Source organism: Mesoplodon densirostris, chromosome 3 (assembly GCF_025265405.1).
Source record: "Mesoplodon densirostris isolate mMesDen1 chromosome 3, mMesDen1 primary haplotype, whole genome shotgun sequence".
In the NCBI taxonomy this organism is placed as follows: domain Eukaryota; kingdom Metazoa; phylum Chordata; class Mammalia; order Artiodactyla; family Ziphiidae; genus Mesoplodon; species Mesoplodon densirostris.
The window spans coordinates 144,299,082-144,326,243 of NC_082663.1; the positions used below are offsets into that span (position 1 = coordinate 144,299,082).

General features: G+C 54.0%; 2 protein-coding genes across 3 annotated transcripts; one reads left to right on the top strand and one right to left on the bottom strand.

The window, feature by feature from the left end:
- Positions 1–243: 243 nt before the first annotated feature.
- Positions 244–5,557, bottom strand: PODNL1 (podocan like 1). Of its 2 annotated transcripts, XM_060092240.1 has the most exons (11): positions 5,509–5,557; positions 5,333–5,383; positions 4,977–5,201; positions 4,388–4,481; positions 4,044–4,108; positions 3,804–3,913; positions 3,155–3,311; positions 2,777–2,892; positions 1,650–2,307; positions 805–953; positions 244–682 (listed from the first exon to the last, which is right to left on the bottom strand). In XM_060092240.1, exons 2-11 carry the CDS (start codon positions 5,333–5,335, stop codon positions 532–534), a joined length of 1,728 nt encoding a protein of 575 aa, XP_059948223.1. In that variant the 5' UTR covers positions 5,336–5,383; positions 5,509–5,557; the 3' UTR covers positions 244–531. The 2 variants fall into 2 exon arrangements, with proteins under 2 accessions (XP_059948223.1, XP_059948222.1); XM_060092239.1 differs by lacking the exons at positions 5,333–5,383; positions 5,509–5,557 and having other exon boundaries at positions 4,977–5,255.
- Positions 5,558–19,109: 13,552 nt separating this feature from the next.
- DCAF15 (DDB1 and CUL4 associated factor 15) lies at positions 19,110–27,058 on the top strand. The gene is made up of 13 exons (XM_060094043.1): positions 19,110–19,241; positions 20,827–20,924; positions 21,014–21,149; positions 21,769–21,875; positions 21,955–22,094; positions 22,180–22,350; positions 24,567–25,001; positions 25,107–25,198; positions 25,301–25,429; positions 25,522–25,607; positions 25,841–25,945; positions 26,023–26,138; positions 26,526–27,058. Exons 1-13 carry the CDS (start codon positions 19,110–19,112, stop codon positions 26,579–26,581), a joined length of 1,803 nt encoding a protein of 600 aa, XP_059950026.1. The 3' UTR covers positions 26,582–27,058.
- Positions 27,059–27,162: the final 104 nt, after the last annotated feature.

Genomic DNA, 27,162 nt, shown 5'->3' on the forward strand with positions numbered 1-27,162 from the left:
CACTTAGCATCCCAGAGCTTCAGCTGCCTCTGCTGGACGCAGGGAAGATGAGAGCCCCTCCCACAAGCTGAAGGGCACCTGGTCAGTGGTGAACACTTGAAAGGGCTAGGCTTTTTGTTGTTGTTGTCGGCTGCACTGTGTGGCATGTGGGATCTTAGTTTCCCATCCAGGGATCGAACCTGCGCCCCCTGCAGTGGAAGCGCAGAGTCTTAACCACTGGACAGAGAGGGAGGTCCCGGGCTAGGCTTTATTGTTGCTGTGTCCATCTGCACGGGCAGTGGGGGAGTGTCCAGCAGGGTCGGAGTTGCCTGCACACCCAGTGTGCGAGCTGCACGCTTCAGTCTCTCCCTGGGCTCCTTGTGTGTCGAGGTGGCACCCCTGTCCCAGCATCCTGGCCAGCATGGGTTAGGCGGGCCCAGCTCTCCAGGCCTGGGAGAGCCAGCTCGAGGCCCCGGGTTGGGCGCTGTCTCCTTAGTCCACAGCCCAGCAGAGCCCCAGGTGTCTGGGCTGCTCTACTGGGCCCCTCCAGGCTCAGGGGCCCTCTGTCCGTGGCCGACGTGGGGCTGTGGGTGGCAGCTGGACCAGGACTGGCTCAGGGTTACCCGTTGTGTCCACCACGCGAAGGTGCGGGAGGCCCAGGAAGGCCTCGGGTGCTATGCTGGTCATGTGAAGCCTGTTGGCCCTGGACCGAGAGGTGGGCGTGAGGGCGTTTTTGAGGGGAGGTGCCCCCCCAGGCCTGCTCACGTACCCCACAGCCCTCCCTTGTCCACCTGGAGCCACCTGGCCCTGCCACCCTCAGGGCACCTGAGGAAGAGGGCACGTAGGCGGGGCGTGCTGAGGAAGGCTTCGGGGCCCACGTGGCTGATGCGGTTGCCCTGCAGGAGCAGCTCCTCAAGGGCCTCAGGCAGGTCGGGGGGCACGAAGGACAGCTCGTTGTGGCTGAGGTCCAGCACCTGGGCAGGCGGGCAGAGATGGCGCCGTGGCGGCCCCAGGCCCTGGGCCACACATTTAGCCAAGCCCCAAACTGCTCTCCTCCCAGCCCGGTGCTTCTGCCCCCTCCCTCAGCTACTTTGTGGCTGCCAAATCCTGCCCTCAACGGAGGTAAACTGAGTCCCCTCTGGGGCAGGCCCTGTTCTAGGTGGTGGGGGCCCAGACAGGCAGGGTCCCTGCCTGCTGTGGGAACCGTTGATTCAGTTAATCCCTCACAAAGATGGTGCTTCCTTTACCTCCTTGTGACCTTCTAACAATTGTTTGCTTATGATTGTTGCTGACTGCTTTCTCCCTAACTAGGATGTTTGTGCCAGGGTCCAGGAGCTGTGTCCTTCTGTGCCCAGTGGCATCTCCAGGACCTAGAATAGTGCCTGGCACCCACAGATGGCCTAAATTATGTGGCATCAACAGCGCTCAGAAAGAGCTAGAAGCTGGGGAGGTGGAGGGGTGGTCGTGGAGGACCAGGTGGCAGGGGCAGCACAGGCAAAGGCCTGGGGGCTGGATCTGTCTTCTCCACCCCAGGGCTGGCCTGCAGTGGGAACTCTCTTTCTGGCATCTCAGGGCCTTGCAGGGGAGTTGCTGGGCAGGCAGGCCGGGGAGTGGAGGGGCCGTGGGGACACCTGCGGGCATTCAGTGTGGCCAAGCAGCCCACCCCTGACCTGGAGGGCCTGCAGCTCATGCCAGGTGCCAGGCCCGATGTCACCCACACGCAGCCGGTTATGCGCCAGGCAGAGCTCCCGAAGCTGGTCCAGGCCGGCCAGCGGCTCAGGCTCGAGGGCCCGCAGCTGGTTTCGCTGCAGCCGCAGGGTGTGCAGGCTGGCGGGCAGGCCAGAGGGCAGCAGGGTCAGCTGGTTGCCGGCCAGATCGAGGCTGCGCAGGGCCCGCAGCCGGTGGAAAGCCCGGCGGTGCACGTAGGCGCTGGCCAGGCGGTTATAGGCCAGGTTGAGCTCAGCCAGGCTGGGCGTGGCGGCCAGATCGCGGGCACCCAGCGTGGTCACGCGGTTGTGGGGCAGCACCAGGGCCCGCAGGCGGCGGGGCAGTGCCTGGGGCACGCGGTCCAGCCCGTTGCCGTAGAGGTGCAGCGTGTGCAGGCCCCGTAGCGGCCGCAGTGCCCTGGCCGGCAGCCCTGCAGCCCCCAGCTGGTTGTGCTGCAGCAGCAGGTAGCGTAGCCCTCGCAGGCCACGCAGCCGGGCCGCCTCCACCCAGCGGATGCGGTTGCGGCCCAGGTGCAGCACGGCCAGGGTGTGCGGCAGGCCGGCGGGCACCGCGGCCAGCTGGTTGTGGGACAGGTCCAGGTACTCGAGGCAGTGCAGCTTGCTGGCAGGAGAGAGAGGGTCGGCGTCGGGCTGGGCACCCAGAGTGGGGGGCCAGGTGGATCTTGGTGGGGGGTGTTAAGGACTGGTCCTGAGAGACGTAAGCTGGAGATTCCAACTTGGGGGTGATGAGTTGAGAGATCTGGGTAGGAGGTAACCCTGGGGGTGATCAGGGAAGATTCCAGCCTGAGGGTTAGATGTAGGGGTGACCGGGACAGAGCTCTGGGTCTGAGATGTTCATGTGGCAGCCGTGTCGTTGGGTAGTAGGACCGAGGCCCAGGGTGGTTGGAGACAGGGATGCTGCCAGGTGCTTGGCTGAGCCTGGCCCATCGTAGGCGCTCACCAAGTGAGGCCTTGAGTTAGGAGTCATACAGAGGTGGGGGATGGAGGCCTGGGGCCCCCAGATGCTGAATCCTCAGCCCCTACTGCCGGCACGAGGCCGCACCCCCGAACCCCCTGTCCCCAGGCCCCACCTGAACGTGGTGGCATGCAGGCCGCTGTCCGTCAGCTGGTTGTGCTGAAGGTAGAGCTCACGGAGGTGGGTCTGGCGACTCAGGGCTCCTCGGGGCACCTTGGAGATGAGGTTGTTCTGGGAAGGGGGGCGAGCATGAGACTGAGGGTCCGGGACAGAGGGCAGTGGGGAGCCACAGAGGGCTCTTGAGTAAGGGACGAGGAGCTAGCTTGAGCAAGGCTGCCCACAGACAGCTTGTGAGCGGCCAGTGCCAGTGGAAGGGACTCAGAGACATTTCTGACTACTGGGATAACAAGGAGGTGGCGGGGTCCCTCAGGAGAGAGGTGCAGGGAGCCCAGGGAGGTGGGGACTCGGGGATGGTGAGGTGAAGGAGGGGCACCTGCAGGTGGAGCCGCTCCAGCGAGGACGGCAGGCTGGGCGGCACATAGCTGAACCGGTTGCTGGAGAGACTGAGGGTGACGACTGCCTGGGAGCCGTGGAAGGCGTCGGGGGGCAGGCCCGCGTTGCTCAGCTGGTTGTTGTGGAGGTACACAGACCTGAGGGGAGCCAGGCTCCGGCCACCAGCCCCGCCCTGGCCTCCCCACCGCCCCGCACCCCAGCTCAGGGCCACCTTCAGAGTGAGTGAGTGAGTGAGTGAGTGAGTGAGTGAGTGAGTGTGTGTGTGTGTGTGTGTGTGCGCTCTCTTCAGTCTTTTTTTTTTTTTTTTTTTGCTGTACGCGGGCCTCTCACTGCTGTGGCCTCTCCCGTTGCGGAGCACAGGCTCCGGACACACAGGCTCCGCGGCCATGGCTCGCGGGCCCAGCCGCTCCGCGGCATGTGGGATCTTCCGGGATCGGGGCACGAACCCGTGTCCCCTGCATCGGCAGGCAGACTCTCAACCACTGCGCCACCAGGGAAGCCCTCTCTTCAGTCTTGAGTTCTCCAAACAGAGCATCCAGGGCCCTGTCTCCCCACCAGACCCCCCCAGGGTGGGGAGTGACCTCAGGCATATCTGAGACCCTTGGGGCCTGGGCTGGGCCAGGGACTACCTGAGCGCCGGCTTCTCCCCAAAGGTGAGCGGGAAGATCTCCGTCACTTCGTTAGCAGCCAGATCCGCAACACGGAGGGAGCGGGGCAGAAACTGGGGGGCCACAGAGAGCTGTGGGAGCAGAGCCGCACTGGTCCTGGTGGCCCCCCTCCTGCACCCCACCGCCCGCTGTCCCATCTACCCTCTGTGCGATATGACCCCAGCCCGGCTGCACCCCTGTGTGTGTGTGAGGGGGGCTCACCTTGTTGTGGGCCACGTAGATGTGCTGCAGCTGCGTGAGGGACTCAAAGGCCTCGTCAGGCAGGCCTGTGAATGAGGTGGGCAGCGAGGGGACCGCTGGTGTGGGGTGGGGGCAGGGCGCAGTCTGTGCTCCCACCCAGCCAGGGACTGGCAGAGGCTCCTCCAGGCCCCGCCCCCCACGTCCTCAAAAGCCACAGCCCCTGCCCCCCATCCCCTGAGTTTCCATCCTGCTCAGCAAAGGACAGTGCTGGGAACTGCCGCAGACCTGCCCACAGACCGAGCTGGGGAGGGAGAGGGCAGCGGGGACCGTGGTGGGGAGGGGCCGCCTCCCGTTGTCCCCCTCACCCTCGGAGGAAATGAGGTTGTTGTGGAGATTGAGGGTCCGCAAGCCGCTGAGGCGTGACAGCTCGTTGTAGGGGAGCTCCTGGAGCTGGTTGTTCTGTGGGGCAGGGAGGGGGGTGCTCACACCCTGACCCCCGTGACCCTGGGCCCTGCTTCTCAGCTTCCCATCAGCCTAAGCAGTGAGCTCTGACACCCCATCACCCTCTACTTGATCCCAAATGCCTTATTACCTCGGAACAACCCTGTAACCAAAAAGAGAGTGGCCCCCAGTGCCCCATGCACCCCTACAGTTGATCTCAAATGCCCCGCCACGCTGACCCCAAGCAACCCCGTAATCACCAGACCTTGACCTCCTCGACACCCCTAAACCCTCAGCCCTTCCCACTTCCAATATCTATGCCCCCACCTCCTCTCACCGGACACACAGAGCCCTGCACCCTCTTCAAGGCCAACTCGCATCAGTGCCAAGACCCTCACGCCCAATGCCTCACCCCTGCACGTGGACCCCACACCCCATCACCCTCAACCCAACCACTCCCCAGGCTCCCCGCTTCCCCTGGGAGCCACCCTGCCCCCCCACCCCAGGCCCCACCTGCAGGGAGAGGTGTTGAGCTGCCCTGGTGATGTTGTCCGGGAACACCCGAAGGTCCAGGCCGGCACAGTCCACTGTGTCAGCCCGGGGGCAGGAGCAGCGTGGTGGGCAGGCCCGGGGCGGGGGCTGCAAGCTCTCCCCCAGGTGGGGGAATGAGGCGTCCTCCATTCCAAGGGCGGGCGGGGGCCCGGGCAGCAGCAGGGGCAACAGCAGTAGGCTCAGCCACTGGGAGTTGAGGGACGGCTCAGGGTGTCCCCAGGCTGGGCACCGGGTCACCATGGCGACAGGAGCATCCCCGCATGGAGGGGGGCGGGCAGGCAGGCCCCACCCTCAGACCCTCCCCTGCCCCAACTTACCATAGCCAGCCCCAGGTCTGCCGTCTTGCCGGAACTGCTAACCAGGGCTCCCTAATGGAAAGCAGGCGGTCACCTCCTGGAGGTTCTGCTGTGGCCGCCACCGCCCCCCATCTCTTGGCACTGGCCACCCTCCCCCCCGAGCCTGTTCTCCCAGGGGCTCAGGGGAGCTGGCCCACCCTTTCCCCGCCCTGCGGAGGGCAGGCAGGCGCCGGATGGGGTGATGAGGACAGGCCAGCCTGTCCCCTCGGTCCCACCCACCTCTCCCCAATCCTCCGCGCCCCCCCCCCCCCCGCCACCTCCCCAGCTCTGCTTGCGTAACCTCGGCCAGCCTGGGCCGGGCCACAGGAGCGAGGAATGTTTGGGGGAAAGCTGAGATTTGCCCTGTCTGGTATTTGGGCCAACCGCAGGGGTAGAGGTGGGGGCAGAGGAGTGGAGGACGCTTCAGGGCACAGGAGGGTCCCTAAGGAACCGGGGCTGGCAATGATGGGTCAGGGCAGGCCTGGGCTCAGCCTGCCATTCCAGACACCGGTCTGTGGGCTCCCAGCCAGGTCTGCCATCTGGGCCCCTCCTCCCCCCTGCCAGCTGGCCTCACTGGCAGCCAGGCTCCCCCATCCCCAAATAGCCACAGCCACCGCCCAAAAGGAAATTACACATATTGAGGCACCAGCCTGGTGGTTAAGGATGTGCACTCAGTGGCAGCCTGCCTGGGCTTGAACCTGGGCTCTGCCACCTCTCCAGGCCTTGGTTTCCCGCTCTGCAAAGTGGGGGAATGGTTGCCTCGCCTCCCGGGAGTGGTGTAAGGATTAAATGAAATCATGCATAAGAAGGGGGTGAGACAGTGCCCAGCACATGCCAGGCCCTCAACAGCAGAGCGGAAGTGTGTGCTGAGGGGTGAGGAAGCCCGTCTCTGCCCCAGGTCCGATCCCCCAAGACACGCCACTTACCCGCGAGACTTCAGACAAGTCATTTTCCTGCCAAGCCTTAGCTTTCCCACGCATAAAATGGAGCTGACAGAAGACCCCTCCTCAAAAGGCGGTCACAAGGCAAAGGCAGGTAGTGGGCAGAAAGTTCCAAGCACAGCATCTGCCCCACAAGTGCTCAGCTTGGGTTGGAGTGGCTGATGGGCTGCTCAAAGGGCATGAAGGAGATTGGGGTCTCTCAGAAACAGACTGAGATGAGGACTGAGTGCATTTGTCTGGGAGACAGCAGCTGTAGGGGAGCAGGGATGTGGCAGAGAGAAGGAAGGGAGCAGTCTGAATCGATGAGTTATCACTGGGGTAATCAACTTGCCTGGAACTTGCCAACTTTAGTTCTCAAAATCCTGCATCTGGAGAACCCTCAGTCCTGGTCACATTGGGATAGTTTGGTCACTCTTGTAATTAAGCAAATTCTCACTATAGGCAGCTGGGGCTCAGTCCCACTGGGGAACCCTGGGGGATCAGAGTCGTCTCACCTGAGGGGTGAGAGAGCTGGGGTGTTGATCCTCCAACTCCCTCCATCAGTCACTGGTTGAGGGCTGCCCCCAAGGGATCTGAATTCCCTGGCAGTTTGGGTAGAGCAGACTCCATCCCTAAAGAGATATTACATGCCTGCTGGTGAGGCCGGAGTGGGGGCATGGTAGGCCCCAGACAGCACCAACTACAGGGGGCTTGAGGGGGGGGGTCAAGCCATGGGGTGATGGAAGTGAAGTATATCAGGTGGGCGGGAAGAAGGGACTAAGATGTGGGAGAATGATGGAGACAGAGGGTGTCTGTATTATTAATCCCTCTTCCACAGAGGAGGAAACTTGGACCCAAAAATGTACGCATTTGACCACGTTTCCCAGGACTGTGTGGCCTCAGGAGAGGGGTCCCTCAGGGCTAGGACAGAAGACGTGTCTTAGCTTCGAGCAGAAGAGAACAATGGGCCCCACTCCAAGCTCTCCCTGTGGGACTGGCCACCACTAGCTTGGACATTGTGTAGAAGCCCCTTAGTCTCCCTAACAGAGTAATGCGGCCAGCCCCACAGAGTTACTGAACTACTGCACTGATCCTAACCCCAGGGAAGTGGCAATGAGAACCAAGCTGTGTGAGTTTCTGACAGGCCTCTTAAAGTTGCAAAGGATAGAGAATCCAAGCCAAACTAACTAATACAAACAAGGGTATTTATTAACTCATGAATGGAAATGTTGAGGGGCTGTCCTTCAGGCATAGCTGGATCCAGGGACTCAAATGACACCTTAAGGATGGAGTCTCTCTCTACCTCTCAGCTCTACTGGCAAGATTCTCTGTGCAGTGCCAAGATATCTCCAGCTTTAGTACAGCTGAAAGCCCCAAGGTTATATGTCATTGGCCTAGCTTTGGTCACATGTCCATCTGGAATCAGTCCCTGTGGCCACAGAGAGATGGAATGTGCTGATTGGTTAGGAACATAATCACCACTCTTGTAAATGACCCACTGGCCTTATCTTCCTGCAACAAACTCTCTTCTCTACACTCTGCCGTGCCCAGCCCAGTTCAGCCCATCCCAGCTCTGCCCAGCCCAACTCAGTCCTCCACTGCCCTGCCCTGCCCAGCCCAGGAGGGAGTTCTGCAGGGACAGCAAAGGAGTATGGTCCACCATTGTAGAGCCTGGCAGAATCAGCATTTAGTACACCTTTATGAAATGCATGTAGAATTGTGTCTGTACGTGTGGGGAAGTTTGCATGGGGAGGGGCTGTTCGTGTTTCTTGGTTTCCCTGAGGCTCTGATCTCAGAGTAGGGATGACTGTGGAGTCAGCGGGTTGCAGTAACACTGTGCGCAGCTAGTGCTGCAGTCTGTTCTTATTTTGGTTGGTGGGAAGAAGAGGCAGGGTTGATGTAGGAGGGAGCAAGAAGCTGATGGAACATGTAGTTTTTTCCCAATTAGAAGAGGAAAGGAGGGGTCTTAACTCAGTAGCAGTTAATGATCCCAAGGTACACCTTGGGCCTGCCCCTCCTCATCCTATGATGGCATCCAGCCTTGAGACACAGGCTAAGGCCAAAGTCCTCAGTCAGCCTTCATCTGGCTCACAAGCCCCTCAGGATCTGGACCCAGTCCATAAAATTACTGATATTTAGCCAGGCGTATGGCTGCCTAGAATAAAGAACTACATTTCCTAGGCTCCCTTGCAGGTGGATGTGGCCGTATGTAAGCAGAAGTGGTATGTACAACTTTGAGGAAAGGGGGGTGCTTTTCTGTTTCCTACTGATGGAATGCACATGTGATGGCTGGAACTCCATCAGCCATTTTGGGCCATGACATTGCCTTGGGACTAGAGGCCTTGAATGGTGGAGCAACAAGATAGCAGGAACCTGGGTCTCACATACTGTGGAAGGCTGTGCTACCCATGGACTGACCAGTGTTTTGATCACCTCCTATTGACCCCGTTGGTGAAAGAGGAATCACATGCCCTAAATAGTACAAGATGGCCAAACACATGACACCTAATATGGATAGATGAGATCATCTGATGATTAGTTAGTCACATTCACAGGCCAGAATTGGAGGAGGGCACTGAGCCACATGGTTGGGGGTACACTGAGCAGCTGAACCAAGAAGCAGGGGCTGTGGGAGATGGGCTTGGTAGTGACAAAAGGGAGGGGTGACCTCTGGTTCCCATCAGAGGATGTGATTGTCTTGTTTGAATAATTTCTCAATCTGGCAGAGAGGTGAAACCCATTAGGTCGAGGACCACATGGAGTGTGGCTGGTCTGGCTGATACAGAAACAAGTCAGGTGGTTGGGGGTGGGGATGCATATCTGACAAAAGCAGGGAAACACAGTTAGACATTTGAGGCCCTACGAGGCTCAAAGATATCAAAGCAGCCCCTGGAATTTCAGGCTTTTCCAAACAACCAGCACCAGTCATTTTGACCAGGCGTGAAAAAGAGGTATCTCTCTTGTTTAAGCCACCATTTCTCTCTCTCTCTCTTTTTTTTTTTTCTTTTTTTTGCGGTATGCGGGCCTCTCACTGTTGTGGCCTCTCCCGCTGCGGAGCACAGGCTCCGGACGCACAGGCTCAGCGGCCATGGCTCACGGGCCCAGCCGCTCCGCGGCATGTGGGATCTTCCCAGACCGGGGCACGAACCCGTGTACCCTGCATCGGCAGGCGTACTCTCAACCACTGCGCCACCAGGGAAGCCCATCTCTCTTTTATTTCTTCTCCCCACCACCACCCTTTTCTTTTCTTTTTTCTCTTTTTTTTTTTTGGTTGTGCCTGACTAGGGATTGAACCCACACTACCTGCAGTGGAAGCGCAGAGTCCTAACCACTGGCCCACCAGGGAATTTCCTCCCCTCCTCTTACCTCACTGTAGAGCCACAGCATGGATGATGTTCACCAAGGAGAAAGTCTAGAAGGAAAACAGAAGGGAGTCCAAGGGAGACCCCTGAGGGATGCTTATGCTTGAGGGGTGGGCAGAAGGGAAGCCAGCGATGGCCATGGAGAAGGAGGGTCAGAAAGGAACCTGAAAGTATCTGGTAAAACTGAAGATGTGCCTGCCACATACTGGTTGGTGATGGTTAAATGTGTCAAATACAAAATCATATGATAACATTTTATTGGGTCATGGGACCCCCCAGATTAAACATTCTTTCTGGGCACATCTGTGAGGGTGTTTATTAGTCATTAAGTCATTAAGTCATGTTTATTAGTCACCAGGGGAGCCCCAGAAGCAATTTTTTTGTCTCTGTTTCCTCTTCACTGCCTTAGTTTTCTTCCTGGCATTTCTCACATCCTAATTTATATTTCTGCCCACTGGCCGTCTCCCCCACCTGAGTATTAGCTGCATGGAGGTGAGCACCAATGTTTCCCCAAACCTAGAACAGTGCGTCCTGAGTACCAGGTGATCCATGAACATGTGTTGTGTGAGCGAGTGAAAAAAATCCCATAAGAGGGGAATAGATAAACAGACAAAAAAACCAATGTGTCCTATTAAAATAATAGACAGCAAGATCTAGGACGCACAAGGGACTCTGTCTACACATATTGTATTCATTTCCTGTGGCCATTGTAACCAATGACCACAAACTGGATGGCTTTAAACAACATCAACAGATTCATTTCAGAAGTCCAAATTATTTATTTGGACTTGTGGAGGCTAGAAGTCCGAAGTTGAGGTGTTGGCAGGGTTGGTTCCTTTCAGAGACTACTTTGTCTCTCTTCCAGTTTCTAGTGGTTGCTGACAATCTTTGCTGTTCCTGGGTTTGTAGCTGCATCACGCAAATAAATCTCTGCCTCAGTTTCCACGTGGCCTTTTCTTCTCTCTGTGTGTGTGTCTGTGTTTCTCCTCTTCTGTCTCTTTTAAGGACGCCGGTCATTGGATTTAGGGCACACCCGGTTAATCCAGGATAATCTCAGAATCCTTCATTTAAGCATATCTTTTTTTCCCAATAAGGTCATACTCACATGTTCTGGGGGTTAGGACGTCAGCACATCTTTTTGTGGATCCCCATTCAAACCACTATATGGATTAGTGTGAGTCGAGCTAATCTTGTGAAGAAAAAAAGTTGCAGGGCCAGGCTAACAATAGCGATCATTTTCATAAACTAAACATTTTCATAAGTTGGCTGTCTCTGAGGGGAGAACTGGGTGGCTAGTGCTGAGAGGAGAGGGGGCTTGCCACCAAATATCCTTGTATATCTGTTGAATAAAAAATTGGATTGAGATATAGATGACATACAATAAAAATGAAAATATTTAAAGCATACATGAGTCAAAACTCATTTCTGCCACTGGAGATTATCATACTAAGTGAAGTAAGTCAGAAAGAGAAAGACAAATACCATATGATATCACTTATATGTGGAATCTAAAATACGACACAAATGAACCTATCTATGAAACACAAACAGACTCACAGACATAGAGAACAGACTAGTGGTTGCTAAGGGGGACGGGGTTGGAGGAGGGATGGAATGGAGGCTGGGGTTAGCAGATGGAAGCTTTTATATAGAATGGATAAGCAACAAGTTCCTCCTGTAGAGCACAGAGAACTATATTCAATATCCTGTGATAAACTATAATAAAAAAGAATATTTAAAAAAAGAATGTATATAGGGGCTTCCCTGGTGGCACAGTGGTTGAGAGTCCACCTGCCGATGCAGGGGACACGGGTTCGTGCCCCAGTCCGGGAGGATCCCACATGCCACGGAGCGGCTGGGCCCGTGAGCCATGGCCGCTGAGCCTGCGCGTCCGGAGCCTGTGCTCCGCAACGGGAGAGGCCACAACAGTGAGAGGCCCACGTACAGCAAAAAAAAAAAAAAAAAAAAAAAAAGAATGTATATATATATATATATATATGTATAACTGAATCACTTTGCTGTACAGCAGTAATTAGCACAACATTGTAAATCAAATATACTTCAATTAAAAAAAACCTCATCATTTCAAAACTCAGCATGGATGCACCTGTGATGAAACCATCACCATGGTTTAGTGAACATTTCCATCACCCCCAAAAGTATCTTCATGCCCCTTTGTCAGCCTTCTCTCCCTCCCTCCCTTTACTCCCCACCCCAGGCAACCACTGGTCTGCTGTCACCATAGATTAGGTTGCATTTTCTAGAAATTAATATAAATGGAATCATAGAGTGTGTAATTTTTGTTGTCTAACTTCTTCCATTTGGTAGCAGTTTCGAGGTTTATCCATGTTGTCAAATGTAACCACAGTGTTTTTTAAAAATTATCTTTATTTTTTAAATTAGGATATAATTGACATAAAACATAGTTTTACGTGTACCATAGTTCGTTCTTTTCTATTACTTGATAGTATCCAGTGAATGGATAGACCAACTTTTTTTTTTTAAATCACATGTTGATGGACTTTTGGCTTGTTTCCCATTTTTGGATGATACAAATAAAGCTGCTGTGGACAGTCATATATGAGCCTTTGAGTAAACATACGTCTTTTTAAAAAATATTTATTTATTTGGCTTTGCCAGGTCTTAGTTGCAGCATGCGGGATCTTTGTTACAGCATGTGGGATCTAGTTCCCTGATCAGGGATGGAACCCAGGCCCCCTGCATTGGGAGCACAGAGTCTTAGCCACTGGACTACCAGAGAAGTCCCAAACATATGTCTTTTAGAAACTTCGGTAAATATGTAGGAGTGAAATGGCTGGATCATATGGTAAGTGTACATTTAACTTTTTAAGAAACTGCCAAACTGTTTTCCAAAGTGGTTGTGTCATTTTCCACTCCCACCAGCAGTCTAAGAGAGTCCCAGTTCCTCCACATCCTTGCCAACACTTGGTGTAGTCAGTCTGGTTAATTTTAGCCATTTTAGCGAATGTGTAGTGGTATATCATTGTGACTTTATTTGCTTTCCCTTAATGACTAATAATGTTGAGTAACTTTTTATGTGCTTACTGCCCATTCTATGTCTTCCTCCTGCTGAATTTTCAATCGTGTGAATATAATACTTATTAAAAATCAAATGATCACACCCATTAAGTTGGCTTGTATCAAACAAACAAACCAGAAGATAGCAAGTGTTGACGAGCTTGTAGAGAAATTGCAGCACTTGAGCACTGGGAGGAATGTAAAATGGTACAGCTGCTGTGGAAAACAGTATGGCAGTTCCTCAAAAAATTAAACATAGAATTATGTTCCAGCAATTCCACTTTTGGGTATACACCCAAAAAAACCAAAACAGGGAATCGAACAGATATTTGCACACCATGTTCATAACACCACTATTCACAATAGTCAAGTGTCCATCGGTGGCTGAATGGATAAACAAAATGTGCTATATTCACACAATGAAATATTATTCAGCCCTAAAAAGGAAGGAAATTCTGACACATGCTACAACATGGAGGAACTAGAGGACATTATGTTAAGTGAAATAAGCCAGTCACAAAAGAACAAATACTGTATGATTCCACTCATTTGAGGTCCTTAGAGTTCCAAATTCATAGAGACAGAAAGTAGAACAGTGGTGGCCAGGGACTGGGGGAGGGGAATGGGAAGGGATGTTTAGAGTGATGAAACTGTTTGGAGTGATGAAAAAGTTCTCGAGATGGAGGTAGTGATGGTTGCACAATGATATGAATTTACTTAATGCCACTGAATTGTACACCTAAAAATGGCTAAGGTGGTAAATTTTATGTTATATACATTTTACCACAATTTTCAAATGTGATAAATTTTTTTTACTACAAATAGGCAAGCTTAAATGGTGGTTTCTTTAATAAATTGTACTTGTTACAAATTTGTGTGTAATATATATGTATACACATACACATACAATTTAAGTACAGACCTCCCTGACAGTCCAGTGGTTAAGACTCTACACTTCCAGTGCAGGGGGTACAGTTTTGATCCCTGGTTGGGGAACTAAGATCCCACATACTGCATGGTGTGGCCAAAAAGTTTAAAAAAAACCAAGTTAAATACAATGAAACGAATGTATTTATATATGTAGATATAAAAAACTTAAGTACACTGGAATACAAAATGTATATGAAATGTGTATATACTATATACAATATGTATACAAATTGTCTATATTTATTAAAAAGAAATGTTATGTACATATTGTATTAGTTTGCATACAGGTTTGGCCACAGTAATTAATAGTGGCTTCATGAGGGCATCTTGTATCCTTCTTCTGACCCCATGCTTGCCTCCACCCCAGCAGGTGGACCCCTCCTCAGAAGCTACCATGTTTTTCTGTGGGTTCTACACATACAGTAAAATCTACATATCTTAAATGTGTGTCAACCACAAGTCCATGGAAGCAGTAACAATGCCATTATGGGAGAAGGAAACACAGAGAGGGCACCAAACTTGGGGGAGGAGGCTTCCTAAGGGAGGTTACACCTTTTTATAACTAGAATATGGATACCTTTCTTGATTGGGATGCTCCCAGCAGGGACGAATGACACATCAGTGCTGTGTTTCTGACCTGGTAAAGGACACATCTGAAGAAGTCTGACTACGTCAAGTGTCGCTGCAGTTGTAGAGCAACTGGAACGCTCATACATTGTTGCTACAGGTGTAGATTGGCACAACCACTTCGGAGAAACAATTTGACACATACCAGCAACTCCACTCCAATGTATGAGCCTCAGATAAACTCTTGCACAGGTTCCCTGGGAACCCTATGTACAAAAAGGCTCATAGAAGCACTGATCATGATAGCCCTCAAATTGGAAATAGCTGCACTTTCCACCAACAGGACAATGAATAAATAAATCATGGGGCATTCACTATATGGTAGTGAAAATAAAAGTGTCCCCAACTACTCACAATATGGATGAATCATAAGAGCATATTGTTGAGTGAAAAAAGCAAGTCATAGGAGACCCCCACCATCATGAATCCATTTATATAAAAGTACAAAACAGGCAAAATAAATAATATATTATTTAGGGATAGAAACATATGAGAATGATAGAACAAAATTCCAGAATATTGTTACCTTGAGGAGGAATAAAGATAATGGGATCTTCAAGGATATTGGTAAAATTTTTATTCTTATACAAGGCATATACATGTATTTAAAATTATTATTTTGTATATTCAATATTTGATAATTCACATTTATCAACATTTGATAATAGGACTATGGCAGATTGTAATTTCCAAAAGTGACCATAACAATAACTCAAATGCCATGTGCTTTTAGAAAAAATATTAAAACTTTACTGCATAGTTATTTAAATTTTGGGACCGCATGATTTTCTTACAATATATCCTTCCATTCCCCCATTAAGAGGTGGATTCTATGTCCCGTCCCCTTGAATCTGGGTGAACCTTTGTGACTAATGCAATCAATAGAGTTTGGTAGTTGTTATACAATGCCATTTCTGAGCCTAGATCATGAAAGGTGATACAGATTGCTTCTAGTTCTCTCTCATAGGACTTGACCTTGGAACCCCTCCACCATGCTGTGAGGAAGCCCAAGACACTTGGACAGACCACTCTGTTCTGTTCTGGCTGACAAACAGCATTTGCTGACAGACAGCATGAGGCATGAGAAAGCCTTCGAGGTGACTCTGGCTCCAGGTACCATCTGACTACATGAGCGACCTCAAGTGAGAACTGCCCAGCTGAGCCCAATCGACACTTAGGACTGAGAGATAATAATACTAAATAATTATTGTAATTTTATACCACTGTTTTTGGTGTCATTTATTATACAACAATGGATAACAGATACAAGGTCTCTTCCATTGGGGTAGGTGGGGCTCTGGAAAGGGGATGAGGGGGACTCCCTGTCTGGTTTCCTTCATCTTGCTTAAGGAAGTCACTGACTTAACTCCCTTCTCTCCTCCACCCCAATATCCAATCCATGAGCATCGCCCCTCATCTCTGCATATGACCCCTTTTCTCTTTCTGCTGCTACCATCTGAATTCAAGACACCATCACAGCCATAATGACCTTTCCCCCTTTAAAAACTTTTAAACTCTTTAAAAACTTTTAAACTCTTAAAAACTTTTTATTTTGAAGAATTTTTTGATTTACAGGTCTGTGCTATGGACTGTGCTTGTGTCCCCCTGAAATTCAAATGTTGAAGCCCTAACCCCCCACAATTTGATGGTATTAGGAGTTGGGGCCTTTGGGAGATAATTAGGTTAGGCAGATGGAACCTTTATGAATGGGATCAGTGCCCTTATAAGGGAGCTTTCAAGCTCTCTGTCTGTCTGTCTGTCTGTCTGTCTCTCTGCCATATGAGGGTACAGCAAGGAGGCGCTGTCTACAATCCAGGAAGTGGGCCCTCACCAGACACCAGATTTGCCAACGCCTTGATCTTGGACTTCTCAGCCTCCAGAACTGTGAGAAATAAATGTTTGTTGTAAATCAACCCAGTCTATAGTATTTTTGTTATAGCAGCTCTAACAGACTAAGATAATTTGCAGAGGTGGTTGGTACAAAGAATTCTTGTCTACCCTTCACCCACCTGCCCCAAATGTTAACATCTTGCCTAGCCATGGCACATTTGTCACAACTAAGAGATTAACGATTGTTGGTATAATACTATTCACCAAACTACAGACTTAATATGAATTTCCCCAAAAAAGGACACTCTGATGTCCTTTTTTTTCTTTTTGTGGTACGCGGGCCTCTCACTGTTGTGGCCTCTCCCGTTGCGGAGCACAGGCTCCGGGCGTGCAGGCTCAGCAGCCATGGCTCACGGGCCTAGCCGCTCCGCGGCATGTGGGATCTTCCCAGACCGGGGCACGAACCCGTGTCCCCTGCATCGGCAGGCGGACTCTCAACCACTGCACCACCAGGGAAGCCCTGATGTCCTTTTCTGGTCCAGGATCCCATCTAGGACATCACATTTCATTTGGTTATCACGTCTTCTTAGACTCCTCTAAACTGTGCCAGTTTCTTGGTCATTCTTTCTCATGACCTGAACACTTTTGAAGTATACTGGTCAGGACTTTTGTAGAATGTCCTGTTCCTCCATTTGGGACAATCACTTGATGTTTCCTCATTAGAGGGAGGTTATGGGTTTTGGAGAGGATGCCAGAGAGGTGCGAGTGTCATCACATCACATCAAGAGACCATGACATGCACGTGACTTTTCACTATGATGGTAAACTTGATCACTTGATTGAGGTGGTATCTGCCAGGTTTCTTCAGTGCCAGGTTACTTGTCCCCTTTCCATTCTTTCTTCCTTATAAGTGAGTCACTAAATCCAGCCTACACCCAACGAGGGGAATTAAGCTCCACCTCCTGGAAGGAGGCACATCAAATAATTTGTGGACATATATTTTAAAACTGCCAGTACTGAATAAATATTTTAGGAGAGATACCTTTAGGGTAGGCAAAAGTCCCATTTCTCTTTCAAGTTTCATCCATGAATTTTAGCATCCATTGGTAGATCTTGCTTGCTGCAATGATTACTGTGGTAATTGTGTGATGATGATTTTCTATTTCCCTCCCTCATTCCTTCTACCTTTATTATTTTTATTTATTTGTTTGTTTGTTTATTTATTTATTTGGCTGCGTCAGGTCTTAGTTGCGGGATCTTCGTTGCAGCACGCAGGATCTTTCATTGTGGAGCGCAGGCTCTTCGTTGTGGCGTGTGGGCTTCTCTCTAGTTGTGGTGCACAGGCTCTAGAGCATGCAGGTTCAATAGTTGCAGAGCGCGAGGGCTCAGTAATTGCAGAGTGCCAGGGCTCTCTAGTTGTGGCGCGTGGGCTCTAGAGCGGGCAGGCTTAGTTGCCCCATGGCATATGGGATCTTAGTTCCCCCAAGAGGGATCGAACCTGCGTCCACTGCATTGGAAGGCAGATTCTTAACCACTGGACCACCAGGGAAGTCCCCTACTTTTATTATTAATCCCTCATCTTCTATAAGGAAGGTTGGTCCCTTCCCCCCAGTTATTTATTCAATGATTTATTCAATCATTTATTTATACCAGTATGGACTCATGGGTATTTAATTCTTTGGATCACAATGATCTTTTAAATTTCATCTCAGATTCCATCATCTTCTATTAAAAACCTTCCAGAGACTTCATTCTATGCTTAAGAGTGAAATCCAGGTGTCTTTCTTACCTAGAAGCCTCATACACTCCCTACCTGCTTCCTGGTCCTTGTCTGTTTTCCTTTCTTAATTTCTTCCTTGCTTATTCCTGCTCTGGCCCAACTGGTCTTTTTATGGTCTCTCAATCTTGCCACCCTGAAACCTTTGTTTTTGCTGGAATATTCCTCCTCCTCACCTTCACAGGGCCCCTCACTAACTGCCCTGTTTAAGCAGCCTTCTTCCTTCCTCTCTGATCCTAACTGGCATTAGATAACATAAATTAATTTCCTTGTTTATTATCTGTCTTGTTTAGTGCTGTATCCCCAGCGCTTAGAACATAGTAGGTGCTCAATAAGTATTTGTTGAATAAATGAATGTGAGAGGCTTGGAAGAATATGAGAGCCAGATCCATTTGATTCTTTAATTATAGTAACAGTTCGCATCTGGGGTATATATGTACCATTCAGGAGCGCTACACTGTAAGGCTCAGTTTCATCATGTGTAAAATGAAGATAATAAAAGGGCCCATCTCCAAAACGGTTTTGAAAGTTAAATGAGCTAAAAGCACAGGAAGATGATACTCATAACAGACATTAAACAATTGTTATTACTATCATCTATAAAAGGGGCATAACAGCGACCTACTACATAGAACCGTAAGCTCAGAACTGTTTCTGGCAAGTGTAAAGTGATATACCAGTGATTAGTGTTGTCATTATTACCATCATCATCATCCAGCCAGGCCGCCCCCCAGACCATCTGAAAGATGTTTTAATCGAATTTCTTCCTTTTATTTTGCAAATCCCTTCCTTCGGCCCGGCCCGGTGGCCCCGGGATGCTCGCCAGGCCTCCGCGAACCCGGACGGGGCGCGGAGATCCCTGGGCTGGGAATTCTGGCCCTTCTGGACGACAGGCTCCCGTCGCCCCGCCCACAGGCCTGGACCACCTGGGTCTCCATGGAAACCCACCAGCCACAAGGGGGAGTGACGCCGTGGAGACTGATGGGCGCCTCTGCCTATTGAGTCAAAGTCATCTCGGCGAGGGGCGCAAATGGGGCCTCTGACGGGGGCGTCCTTGCGGGAAGGCGGGAATACGGCGACAGGCCGCGGGGACTGTACCGTCTCTACCAATCAAGGGCCGAGGTGGCTGTGATGGACAGGCGTAGCGGGCAAAGGACCTGAGTGCGGGCTTTCACCCAACCCGCGGGCGGCAGTGCCGAGAAAGGGCCAATGAAGAGGCGGCGGGGGTGGGGCGAAGAGGCCGGTTGCTCCGGAAGTGGAGGGAGGGGGTGAAAATGGCGCCCAGCTCGAAATCGGAGCGGAACAGCGGGGCCGGGAGCGGCGGCGGCGGCCCCGGGGGCGCCGGGGGGAAGCGGGCAACGGGGCGGCGGCGGGAGCACGTCCTCAAGCAACTGGAGCGGGTCAAGGTGAGGCCTGGAGTCTGGGAGGAGCGCGTCGAAGGGTGGGGAGGAGGGACGAGGGAGGCGGAGGGAGGGAGGGCGTTCGCGGGGTGAGGGGTGGGGGGCGGAGCCCCGGGGGAGGGGGGCTCTGAGGAAGGGGTTGGGCGGGGCCCCGGGGAGACGGCTTGGATTGGGGGGGCTGCTGCGGGAGCTTGGATGGAGGGGGTTGGGGGCGGGGTCCCGGGGATGGGGCTTGGATGGAGGGGCTGGGGGCGGGGCCCCGTGAAGGGGGCTTGGATGGAGGGGGCCTTAGAGGCCGCTGGGGGAGTAAGGAGGAAAGGGGCGATCCAGGGTCAGACTCATTTTTCAAAACCCTGCTCCCACGGCCCTTCCGTTATGGAGCCTTACCGCCCCCTTGGCAGAGCCCTTGCTACCGGCTTTGGGATTCCTCCGCCTGGGGTTCCTCTCTCTGTCCAGCTCTGAACACAGGGGAGCTGAGAGTTCCTGTAACTGCATCTGCCTCCCGCATTGAATGAGAGGGAGCTCCCTGGAGAAGGCCTGATCTTCAGCTACCTGAGCCGGGCTCTGTCTCGCCATGAGACTGTAAACTCTCAGTGTGCTGGGATCTTTCCCCCATCAGTTTGGGAGCTCTGGGAGGGCGGACAGTCTGCTGTCAGGTCAGCAGCAACTGGGGCAGGTCTGTGTCTCCATGGATCGGGAGTAGTGTGCCTTGTCCATTAGGCTGGGAACTCTGTGAACGCAGGGCTGTGGCTTCTCCTTTTGACTGGAGTTCCTTGGGCAGGGACAGTCTCCACCCTCAGCTTGACGGCTCCCTGGGTTGGGCTGTGGCTCCGCCCTTAGCTTGGAAGCTCCCTGGACAGGGATTGTGTCTCCCCGGCAGCCTGGGCCTCGCTGACAGGGCTGTTCCACCCTGGGATCTCCTTGAGGGCTGGGCTGTATCTCCCCCATTAGACTGGATAGCAGGGTCCAAGGTGCTCTGATCCCCCAGTGCCCAACTTGTGCCTGCCTGGCCCCCCAAATCCGTACTTGGTGAAGTTTTTGGGATGAGGGAGTCTGTTGGAAGGGAGACTCGGGCAGGAGTTGGAAGGTCACTGGTCAGGTTTATCCTTCTGTCTGCCTCAGCTGGCCCCCTAGGGGCCTCTGTGCCCCGTGTATAGGCTAGTGGGTCGGGAACAGGTGAGTGTAGTTGGTCAAGCCCCCATCCCAGGCTTCTTAGCGGTTCTCGATGCCCACAGCTCACTGTGCAGTGAGGCAGCCTTCAAGAAGGCAGCTCCATGGCCCAGTGTGGGCCAGGGGTGACTGGGGGAGGTGATGCCAGTCCTAGTCCTCAAAGGTTGGGGGCTTAGGCAAGAGGAACCCTGAGGCTATGGAGGTGGGAGGATGGCTCGGGTCCCTGGTGGAGAGTCAGTCTCACGCCGTTTGCACCTTCCAGAGCTTGGACCTCCCTGGACCATTATGGTTGGCAGGGAGTAGGCCTGCATGGCTGGGCTGGACCCCAAAGGTGCTGCTCGGCCTTGGGTGAGGGGACTGGGGGGCTGCAGGCTGTTTCCGCCACGTGGTGCCTCAAGAGCCCTGGCTGCCCCTTCCTCAGATCAGTGGGCAGCTCTCTCCTCGCCTCTTCCGGAAGCTGCCACCCAGGGTCTGCGTCTCTCTCAAGAACATTGTGGATGAAGACTTTCTCTATGCAGGGTGAGGCTGGGGCCAGGCAGGGGGCTGGCTGGGTGGGGCGTCAGGCTGGCCCTGACCTGGTTACTCTGCCCCTCCCCCCATCCACACAGACACATCTTCCTGGGCTTTTCCAAGTGCGGCCGTTATGTTCTCTCCTACACCAGCAGCAGCGGGGACGACGACTTCTCTTTCTACATCTACCACCTGTACTGGTGGGAGTTCAACGTCCACAGCAAGCTCAAGCTGGTAGGGCCAAGCCTGACGCTGGGCTGTCCCTTGCATCAGCATGACTCCCACCGGTCACGGCACCCCTCTGAGCCTCAGGTTTCATGTCCGCAAAATGAAAACAGTTGAGACTCCAAGTGTTAGGTCGAAGTGTAGGAAATTGCCATTTTTAGAGTTGAAAATGGGTAAACGGCAGCAATTTCATATGGTTTGATGGCTCAAGCCAGGAGGGACCCATTAGCTTTGTTAGGAACGAGCAGGCTGCCACACCCAATTTAGCCCTGACCTCGACTCCTCAAATGCCCCACCCCAGGAGGTGAGTGCCATTAACCCCAGTTTACACATGAGCTCAGAGAGGTGAACAGGTTTCAGGGTGGGTTGGGCTTGGAACCGATGTGTCTGGCTGAGCCCGCTCTGCTGGGGCAGGGCTCTCCTTGGCCGTGTCCTATCCTGGGCCCGGCCTCCCTGTGTCCCCCACTTGTGAGGGGAAACGCTTGTGAGTCTCCTCAGCCTGTCCTCAGGAAGGCAGAGGGGTGCTGGTGGGGGCTGTTTGGGGCTCCCTGGCCTGGTACTGCTGGCTGGTGCAGCCTCGGGTGGGCCCTGGGCCCGCTCGGACCCCCGACCCGAACATGCCTCTCAGGTCCGGCAGGTACGGCTCTTCCAGGATGAGGAGATCTACAGTGACCTGTACCTGACCGTGTGCGAGTGGCCCAGTGACGCCTCCAAGGTCATTGTCTTCGGCTTCAAGTGAGACTTAGGGATAGGGTGGTCAGGGGTGGGTGGGGCGGGCGCGTGGGCCAGGCTCTGAGGCTGTGCTGGCCCCCAGCACTCGCTCAGCCAACGGCATGCTCATGAACATGATGATGATGAGCGATGAGAACCACCGGGACATCTACATCAGCACCGTGGCCGTGCCGCCGCCAGGACGCTGTGCCGCCTGCCGGGACGCCAGCCGCGCCCACCCAGGTGAGGGGCCGGGGCCTGGGGCGCAGGCTGCCTGCTTCCCCGCCCTGGGGCCACAGCTGAGCCTGCATGGCCTGTGTCGCTGCAGGTGACCCGAGCGCGCAGTGCCTGCGGCATGGCTTCATGCTGCACACCAAGTACCAGGTGGTCTACCCCTTCCCCACTTTCCAGCCCGCCTTCCAGCTCAAGAAGGACCAGGTGGTGCTGCTCAACACCAGCTACTCCCTGGTGGCCTGCGCCGTCTCGGTCCACTCGGCAGGTAGGCCCCCATGTCTGAGGACAGGCCCTTCGCACGTGCGCTGTCAGCCTCGGGGCCCTGTGACCTAATGACTTGGCCAAGCGGCCCTGCGAGCTCGGTGCTGTCACTACCCCGCATCACAGATGAGGAGACCAGGGCCCTGGGGAGGTAAAGTCCCTCATCCATGGTCACACAGCCAGGAAGTGGGAATGTGGGATCCAAACCCAGCCACTCCCCACCCCAGCGCTGTTCGCTAGAACTTTCCACAGGGCTGGGATGTTCCAGATCTGCTGTATCTGTTATAGCTGCCACCAGTAGCCACTTGACCGTGGCTCATGTGACCAAGGAACTGAGTTGTTAAATTTAATTTTAGTCATGTTAAGTTCAAGTAGTCGCATGCGATCTGTGGCTACCATGCTGGACAGTGCAATGCGTTCTTCTCTGCAAAAAGAGACTAAAAATTTCAGGGAATGGTTAGCGGACAAACGGCCTTCTTACATCTTTGATGATCGCGGAAATGCCAGTGAAAATCAGGTGATGTCCCCCAGCAGAGTGGCAGATGTTAAAAAGCTGGATAGTGCCACTGGCTGGTGGCAGCGTGGGGCCCTAGGGGCTCTCCCGCTCTCCCAGGGCGTTATGGCAACAGAGGTGCCTGTGGCCCAGCAGTGCTACACCCAGACATGTCTGAAGGTTTGGTGGCGGGAGCCAGGGGCTGCCTGGTGTCCATCGCTGGGCTTTGGGGAGGTAGGACAGGGTGGGCACTTCCCTTAGGTCAGCAGGGAGAGCCCCAACGTGCACATCTGTGGAGAGTGTACCTTAAAGACATGTTCAAGTGCAGAAGAAACACAAGAAGATCTATCACCTGATACTGATACCACTTATATTTAAGTTTAAAACGTGTTCCAGTTTTGCCAGAATGCAAGTAAAGATGCCCACTGGGAATTCCCTGGTAGTCCAGTGGTTAGGACTCTGTGGTTTCACTTAGGGCCTGGGTTCAGTCCCCGGTCGGGGAACTAAGATCCTGCAAGCTGCGCGGTGCAGCCAAAAAAAAAAAAAAAAAAAAGATGCCCACTAACTGCATTTAAAATGGTTGTCCCTGGGGGTGTGGGAGGGTAATGGACATGAAAAGAGGATTCTATGTATATAACTAAGCCCACAGACCAGCACGGGGCAGGGTGCTTTGTCCTCAGGCCTGTCCAGGGGCCTCCCACCCCTGCCCTGGCCACCTGTGCCGGCATGGGCAAGGCCCTGCTTCTCGCCAAGCCGTGAGCCCCCAAGAAGCCAGGCCTGGATGGGGCTGCCACCCCCTGCCCCGTTAGGAAGGACCACATGGGACAGGATTCAGCCTGTGTGCACACAGCCCAGGTGAGGGGCATTGTCATCAGTGTTTTAACACTCATCTCACCCTAGGAGGGTATTCACACAGAGGGGGAGTTTTGACTTGAACATTTTCCGCTCATTCCCCCTCCCCTCCGGAAAAAGTGCCACCACTCTGGCAGACAGGAGTTCGTTGGCAGACTTGTATTATCTCTCAGTGTGACCTTGGACAAGCTTCTCTGAGCCTCAGTCCCGAGTCTGAACTGGGAGGACAGTTCCCCTCTCCAAGGGTTGCTTGAGGGGGGCCCAAATGAAGCAGGGCAGGCAGAGCCCAGGGCCTGGCCATGGTGCTGCTCAGTGAATGCGTTGGGTTCTCCACACTGACATTCCCCAGAGGGGGATCTGCCTCCCAGTCAGATGGAGTCATAGAGGCCTGGGATTCGGGCAGTCTGTGCCTGTGCTGGTCTGGCTCGCGTTGGGAAGGACAGAGGGCTGTGTAGTAAACTGTCAAACTTAAGTGGCTTTTATCTGGTATGATGATGACATGTCAGCTTACCAAGGGCAGGGATTTTTGTCTGTCTTGTTCACTCCTCAGTCCTCAGTATGTGGCATAGAGCAGATGCTCAAGAGTAAGGTTTGAATGAACATGATTGTGTGTGTGTGTGTGTGTGTGTGTGTGTGTGTGTGTGTGTGTGTGTGTGTGTGTGTGTGTGTGTGTGTGTGTGTGTGTGTAAAAGTCCTTTTTCCCTTTTGGGTGTTTCAGACTGATCTCAGAATATGTACATCTCTAGAGGGGTCTCCTCATGGTGGGTTTCTAAGAACCCCCCAGCATAATGAGGGAGGTCGGAAGAGCATTCTGGACTTGAACTCATCTATTGACCTCTTTCCCACATCCATCACTTTTTATCTTTATGTTCCAGGTGATAGCAGCTTCTGCCAAATCCTGTACGACCACACCACCTACCCCCCGGCCCCTCCCAGCCCCCCTGGGCCCCAGAGCCCAGAGATGCCCCCTGTCCTCCCCACCCTCTGCCCCGAAGCGGCCCCAGCCCGGCCCTCTGGGGCCCCCGAGCACTCGCCTGCCATCGCCAAAGCCAAGGAGTTTGTGGCTGACATCTTCCGCAGGGCCAAAGAGGCCAAGGGTGGGACCTCGGAGGAAGTCCGGCCACCCCCCTGCCCGGGGCCCTCGAGCAGCCGCTGCCGCCTGCCCTCTGAGCCCCTAGCCCCAGGTGGGGAGGCGGTGCCCCGGGACAGCCCCCTTGCAGCAGAGGTGCCCGCCTCCGAGCCTGGATACGTCAACTACACCAAGCTGTATTATGTGTTGGGGTCCGGTGAGGGGACGGAGCCAGAGGATGGTGAGCGGGGAGCCCACCTGGTGGGGTCCCAGGCGTGGGAGGCTGGCCTGGAGGGGCCTCTAGGCCTCCTACCGCCACCCCTACCCCCACATCCTGCCCCCTCAGAGTTGGAGGATGACAAGATCTCCCTGCCCTTCGTGGTGACTGATCTCCGTGGCCGCAACCTACGGCCCATGCGGGAGCAGGCTGCCGTCCAGGTTGGTGCTGGCAGCGGGCAGGCCAAGGGGCAGCTCCCGGTGGACCTGCTGGGATGGCAGTTGGCGCAATCCTCCCCCTACCCCTCTGCCCACTGTCCACAGGGTCAGTACCTGACAGTGGAGCAGCTCACACTGGACTTCGAGTATGTCATCAACGAGGTCATCCGCCATGATGCCACTTGGGGTCACCAGTTCTGTTCCTTCAGCGACTACGATATTGTCATCCTGGAGGTGGGCCCAGGCGTCGGGCAGGGCAGGCCCAGGGCCTCCCAGCTCTGGGCAGCACTCTCAGTATGTGTCACCATCCACACCCCGCCCCCCAGGTCTGCCCAGAAACCAACCAGGTGCTCATTAACATTGGCCTGCTGCTCCTGGCATTCCCGTCCCCCACCGAGGAGGGCCAGCTCCGGTGAGTGGGCAGGGACCCCACCCTCACCCTTGCCCAGCGGCGTCCTGCACTCAAGACCTCTCAGTGGGGGGAAGGGGGGATGTGAGAAGACTCCCCCTGCCCACCAAAACTTGGATTGGCCACTCCATTACTGCTCCAAAGATAAAGGCTCCTCTGGGTAGCCTGGGTTCAAGCTCAGGGACCCTGTGGTCCGACTCCCTTTCTCCTCTGCTCACCATCCCTCCCCACTGTAGACCAAAGACCTATCACACCAGCCTCAAGGTGGCTTGGGACCTCAACACGGGCATCTTTGTGACAGTCAGCGTGGGCGACCTCACTGAGGTCAAAGGGCAGACCAGGTAAGGCAGGGCCGGGGACCAGGGCTGGGGGTGGGCTGGGCCAGGGGGAGGAGAACTGCTCACCCCCTCTCCCTCAGCGGCAGCGTCTGGAGTTCATACCGCAAGAGCTGCGTGGACATGGTCATGAAGTGGCTGGTGCCTGAGAGCAGCGGCCGCTATGTCAACAGGATGACCAACGAGGCGCTGCACAAAGGTGGGCCCCGTGACCTGACGACAGTCCAGGACCGAGGTCCTCATCCTGGGGCCAGGCCAGGCCCAGAGCATGCACTGATTCCTAAGTGTTGCTGAATGGAGGAGCACATTGGCTGAGCTAGTGGACACTGTGGCACTGGGTGAGGGGAGGGCAGCCCAGGCCAGGGCCAGGGGCCCAGCTCAGGTGTGGCACCTGGGGGCCCCCAGCCAGTCATTCAGTCATTCAGCAGACATTTTATTGAAAGGCTGCAGGCAGGAGGCAGAGATAACTTTGCAGGGTGCCTGCCTTCCAGAACCTTTTGGGCCCATATCAAGTCAGGGAAAGAGGCCTCTCCTACAGCCTGGGCAGGCCAAGGTTCCAAGGCTTTGTCCCCACCCTTCCCTGCAGGGTGCTCACTGAAGGTTCTGGCAGACAGTGAGCGATACACGTGGATTGTGCTGTGAGGGCCCGGCCGCCCTGGACACTGACTCCAACTACCTCCGCGGCCTGGGAGCTGGCCGCCTTCCCGGCAGCCTCTGCCGACCGACCGACCGATGACCGGCACTAGTGTTAGGCTGCGGGAAGGGGGCTGGGCGGGGCAGCCCCTGGTGGCCTGAGAGTCTGGACGCTTCTTATTTATGCCTATTTAAGTTGGAAAGGGGCAGAGGGAGGGAGCCCCCTGCCCCACCAGCCTTGAGCGCCCACCTTCACCCTAAGCTGGGCATGGGCCCTCGTTCCTCATGAGTTTGCCCCTTTTCTCGGCTACAGGTGTGGACGTTGCCCCCCTACCCCCACCCCAGGGAGGCCAGATGGATCCCATACCCCTGCCCTGTTCACCCCCAGCCTCTCCCCCGACCCGAGGTGGTGAACCTCATGGCCATCACACCTCCCCTTCCCGTCCCTGTTGTTCCTCTTCACATAATAAATGTTTTATTTCTGAACCTCACTGAGTTCCCTTTACTGCCTGCCACTCAGGTGCTCGGGGCCCAGCTGGAGCCCCCAGCCCCAAGGTTCCCACCAAGGCCCGGCAAGTCAGCAGTAGCCA